The sequence below is a fragment of the Hevea brasiliensis genome, chromosome 2, assembly GCF_030052815.1.
Source record: "Hevea brasiliensis isolate MT/VB/25A 57/8 chromosome 2, ASM3005281v1, whole genome shotgun sequence".
In the NCBI taxonomy this organism is placed as follows: domain Eukaryota; kingdom Viridiplantae; phylum Streptophyta; class Magnoliopsida; order Malpighiales; family Euphorbiaceae; genus Hevea; species Hevea brasiliensis.
Window position 1 is genome coordinate 119692186 of NC_079494.1, and position 5821 is coordinate 119698006.

General features: G+C 35.5%; 1 protein-coding gene across 1 annotated transcript; it reads left to right on the forward strand.

Moving 5' to 3' along the window:
- Positions 1 to 3931, forward strand: LOC110661059 (rho GTPase-activating protein 3). The gene is made up of 5 exons (XM_021819581.2): positions 1 to 848; positions 2217 to 2337; positions 2479 to 2598; positions 2687 to 2917; positions 3122 to 3931. Exons 1-5 carry the CDS (start codon positions 391 to 393, stop codon positions 3626 to 3628), a joined length of 1437 nt encoding a protein of 478 aa, XP_021675273.1. The 5' UTR covers positions 1 to 390; the 3' UTR covers positions 3629 to 3931.
- The last annotated feature ends 1890 nt before the right edge of the window (positions 3932 to 5821 follow it).

Sequence of the window (5821 nt, forward strand, 5' to 3'; positions counted from 1 at the left end):
AAAGTGTTTTTACTAACTACTATGAATTGAATTCAAAATGAAAAAAAGAAGGAAGAGGAGGAGTAGTCGTAGTAGTCTCCTATTTGTCAACAATCGGTCTCTGTCTCTCCCGTGTCACCATCTGTCCACTCCCACTTTCATTGGCTCATGTCCACCAAAAAGAAAGCCAAATGTCTCCATCTCCCTTACCATATCTATCTCTTCCGTTCTCCTCTTCTCTTCCACCGCCAATTTCCTCCTCCTCCTCTTCTCACCAAACCTTCTCTTATTAATATTAATCCCCACCTTAATCCTACATCATTATTATTATAATACTCCTCTCTTCTCTCTCTCTCTCTCTCGCCGTATTTGTTCAATCCTCAGCTGGAAAATATAAAGAGACCAGTCAACATGACTCGGCTTTTTCGATCCAAATCTTGTGGAATCGTTGGACTCACCGAATTCAACACAGTTCCTCCGCCGAGTCCATTTCTCGAAGATGACGACGAAGAAGTAGAAGAGGAGGAGGGCGACGATGAGTATGAAGACGAGGAATATAATGGCGCTTTGAGAAACCCGATATCGACTCCATTTATTAGCCCCGGCTCGAGATTTGGAGGAAGAGGAGGAGGAAATGAGCGAGGTAGACAAGGGACTAATCAGTTCGCTATTCTTGATATTTTGGTGGCGGCGTTAAGGAAGTCACTCGTTACGTGCAGTGTGGAGAGGGAGGATGTTTCTTCCATGGATATTAGCTGGCCTACTGATGTTAGGCACGTCTCTCACGTGACTTTCGACCGCTTCAACGGTTTCCTTGGCTTGCCTACTGAATTTGAGCCTGAAGTTCCCAGGAAGGTGCCCAGTGCCAGGTTTGCTTCCTTCTTCTTCTTCTTCTTCTTCTTATGTAATTTTCTTTCACGCGTATGGTTTTATGGGATTTTGTGCGCATGTTTGGTTAATTATCAGGTCGTTGCTGAATAAATTACTAGATTACATAATTAAGCTATGCATAATTGGATAAAGAATCTGTTCATTTTTTAAGATGTTGCTTGGTGAATTTTGATTTGTGATTTTGTCTACTAAAGCCAAAAAGGAAAAGAAAATAAAGTACCCGGGAAAATGTAGGAAACTAATGCCTCTTCTCATTTTCTTGGATGATTTTGTAATTAAGTGTCACCTGCTCTGTCAGACTGAATGAACGAATTTCTTGTTCTGTTCTCTTAAAAGTCGTGAACTTTTATTTTTCCATCTAAAATAAAATAGTCCCCTCGATTTTTAACGGGGGCTCTTCCTGTTAACGTTCCTGAGATATTGGTTTGGATTGTAGACAGACTCTGGCTGTCAACATTTTCTTCTCTGTTTCTGTCGCTTCCTGGAAGATACAGAGTTAGCACGCCTTTGAACTTTGAAATTCATGATATATAATTGTTTGGTCAGACGGGATTTTTGGGAATCGAGTTGGATCTGAATTGGTCATTATAGCTTAAAATATAATGAATGCCCACAGAGCAATAGGATGCTGGGAAGCAGCAATCGATCCTTTTAATTTTTGCTGTATTTGAAATTAGATTTTGCCTTTAAATGCTATGAAAGCCTCACGGAGCTTATTAATTTGCTTAGAGCATCTAAACAGCTCCTTTAAAATCTTTCTTGTGAATACATAGTGTATTGAACAGGATATGAACCTGCTTTTGAAAAGAGAGGCTTATCATTGCTGGCAAATGACGAGGTTACGTTTTCTATAGTGAGGTTTTAACTCAATTTTGATAGGAACTTATTTGTCTGCTTAGGTTCATGGTGGTGCTGTTGCTAGCATTCATCAAACTTTCATTGATTAGAGGACAGTAACTGGGAAAAAAATGTTATTTTGAATTTTGATGTGGTTCTAATTGGTCAACATGAGATATTAGTTTGTGTCTTGCGTATGCAAAGGCAAACCATCACAGATTGCATTGTTATCTGGATGGATCCAAATACTGGAGGGTACTTATCATTGCTTTCGTAGATTCGTTGTGAATTTATTTTTGGTGTCAAGGATGCAAATTGCGTAGCAAAGCTGATTTTCAATGTTATATGTCGAAGAATTGCCTTGTATTTTTGTTGTATATGCAGTATCTGGTAGCAGTAATTATGTGGTACATCATGTGTAATGTTTGCCTCATTTCATCTATTTCATCCTTATTCGTGGTTCTCAACATGATTTTGGCTTTGTTATTTGTTGATTTCTTTATTTCCAGTGCAAATGTATTTGGAGTGTCTGCCAAGTCTATGCAGTGTACTTACGATGACAAAGGGAACAGTGTGCCAACTATCCTTCTCATGATGCAAAAACGACTATATGTTGAAGGAGGCCTTAAGGTATGTTTATATTCCTACTCTTGAATAAATGTCTCTTTTTTTCTTTTTTGAAATTAATAAATGTCTATTTTAGTTTAAATAAAACTTGTCTTGTCTATTCAAAATTAAGGTTTTAATCCATGCTTGTTTGGTTTGTCAAAGGCAGAGGGAATATTCCGAATAAATGCTGAGAATAGCCATGAGGAGTATGTTAGAGACCAGCTAAACAAAGGTGTAGTGCCACGTGGAATAGACGTTCATTGTTTGGCAGGTTTAATAAAGGTGTGTGATATCAAATGTTAACACAGTTAGACAATATGGTTGGTTTTCTTTCTGAACTGAAGAGGCGCATCTTGCTTATTATCTGTAGGCATGGTTTAGAGAACTACCTTCTGGGGTACTTGATTCTCTTACAGCAGAACAGGTGATGCACTGCAATACTGAAGATGACTGCACTCAACTTGTAAAGTTACTTCCTCCAACAGAAGCTGCACTTCTTGATTGGGCCATCAATTTGATGGCAGATGTCGTGGAGCATGAACAATACAATAAGATGAATGCCCGAAATATTGCTATGGTCTTTGCACCCAACATGACCCAGGTTTGTTAAATTTGCTTAATGATATGCTTATGAGAGCTGAAGATTAATCTCATTTATGCTGAAGAGACTTGCATCTAATTGGGACCGAAAAATATATGGATTTCACAATTAATGCTGGAATGTGTTTGTAACTACTAAAAATGGAATTCTCTTTGCAAATGTATCTCATTCCAGTGATTAAGACCTTATCTCTGTATGATACAGATGGCCGATCCTTTAACGGCATTGATTCATGCTGTGCAAGTAATGAACTTGCTTAAGACGCTGATCTTAAAGAACCTTCATGAAAGAGAGGATTTAGCTGCCAAGGCTAGGTTGATTTCTGCATGCTCAGAGTCCCCAGGAGAGAAGAATGATCCCTGTCAACCAAACTTAAGCAGCAAACCCTGTAAAATATCTCTGGATGCTTGTGCACCTGAGCTACCCACCACCGGCGAGTTCTTGACGTCAGCTACTATGAATACTTTAGAATCCAATGCCAAGGAGAAATATCTGAGCTATCAGAAGAAAAATGATGACGAAGAGGAATTAAAGTCCATTTCAGGTAGCAGCCCTTCTTCGTGTGAAATGGGAACCTTAGAAAATGGATGTAAGAGCGAATATGATCATGGAGATTGGCTGAATTTGAGAAAAGGGGTAAGGAGGCTATGCAGGCATCCTGTATTTCATTTGAGTAAGCCAGCTAAGAAGAGTCAAGGTGTTGTATTGTAAATAATTGAGGAGGAGGTGGGAAAGCTTGGGCATGATTCTACTGATTGGCTTCTGATACGTTCTGTTTGTGTTTGAATTCATGGGTGATTGTGTAAAATGGTGTTAGTAATAGATATCAGTGTTTGCTTAATTCTTTAGTCAGGAGAGGGGGGAAATCTTATTTGTTTGGACGCCCAAGCTAAAGTTCTAAAGCTTTTGCTAAAATAGACAATAATCCCTCGAGGGAGGAGAGGACCCTCACTCTGTATGATTTATGATGCAACTTTCGTAACTGTTAATAACAATGTTGGGGGTTTTCTTGAAGGGAAATTATGCAGAATTTATTCTAATGTCAAGCGTGTGTGAGGAAAAAAAAAATACTAAGAAGAAGAGTTCAGAGGCAAAAAGTCTAGTGCATATGAACACGTTAGTTGGCGCAAGAAAGCCATCCTATTGAAAGGAGTCAAAATGGAAGTTCGAACCTCCTCAAATTGTGAGAAACCTGCAACTGCAACCAAAGCCTACATTAGCAAGCGGTGATGATGATCAAATCGCAAGCCCAATTCATCAGAAAGGACGATTTTTCCCCCCAACTTCAAATGGGTTGGGTTGTTTGGAAATTGAAAATATTTGAGAATTTTGGGAGGCCCATTGAGAAGTCTGTTAAAAAACAAACTATACTTCTTCAGATGGGTTCACAAGGTGGGCTTGGATTTTGCAAAACGTTTTATTGATGGCAAATTGAGTATGTAATACAAGGTAAGTTGCTGGCACCCGCACCCACGAGTGAAATATCAGCTTAATCAAAATATAATATTAAGCAGCTATGGAAGGATTTCTTCAACCAACCTTACTTTACTGTAGTAAAAAAGGGCTGCGTTTAATTTCTTTAGTATTTTAATTTTGGCATCTGTCTCTCTATATGATAAGCATAGCTTTTAGAAATATTTTACATGCGCTTAATTCATTGATTAATTAATTGAAATACTAAAAAAAGTTTGAGATAAAGTGATAAATGATAAGTACATTTCATAAATAATAATTCTTCAACGAGGTAAATTAATATTATTCATTAGGCCCAATGCCACAATCTACCCACCACCATTTTATGCTGACAAAAATGATAAAATTATATATGTAATATAAAAATAAACAAATAGGCACAATTGGAATGGTTTTCGTCTACTTTGAGTATCTTGTCCAGATCCTGCAAAATGGCTTATATATTATTGTTCGTTTGTTTTGAGTCCTTCAATCAGTTGTCATTTTATTATTGAATTGTCTCATTTACCTTATTGAAATAATGGAGCAGGGAAATCTATTAATTATTATGATGGCTTATGCAAGCAATGACCCAACCCAAAGAGTAGGAGAAGGAGAAGAATATAAGATCAGAATCAAACCAATGCATTAATATTTTCTGATCCATATAGATTTAGCAAAAGATTGGGTTGTCACCCCACCCTCTTTCAATTTTTTTATTAGCTAAGTAGATCCTTTTTTGCCAGATTTGTTAAAACTGCATTGAGAGAGAAATAACAAAAATATTTCACATGCCAGGTGACACTAATTAATTATTAATTTATTTTATATTTAAATATTTATATTTATAATATTTACACATTATTTTAAATATATAATAAGTATAGGCTTTTATTAAAACATTTTTTATGCATCGTCTCCTAAATTATTAGAAATAATTGTGTTAAAAATTTTCTATTTAAGTCTATGTGAATTTAATTTTATATTAATATTTAAAAATTATAAATCTTTTAATATTATTTCTCTTCACATTATTTTAATTTTTTTTTTATTTTCACTCTTTTTATTATTAATTAATTACAATTTTATATTAGAGCATTTGTTTAAAGATAGTATAAGATAAATAGATAATGGTTGCTTAACCCCACTTGTTCTAGGTTTAAAATATAACATAATAAAAGAAAGAATTGAGAAAAAATAAATATTTAAAAAAAAGCCACTATGAATCAAATAGAGGACAGGCATTAAGAACTCTATGCATAGTTTAAAGGCTTATTGATTCGCAAAAATAAATAAATAAGTAAATAACTTTCAACTCAATTCAATATAGCGATCAATCTGTTTATTGATTCACACTCCGATAGACTATACATAATAGAAAAAAAAATTAATGTAATTTATAATTATAATTGTTGTGTCTTGTACGTATATTAAATTTTTGGATGGATTAAT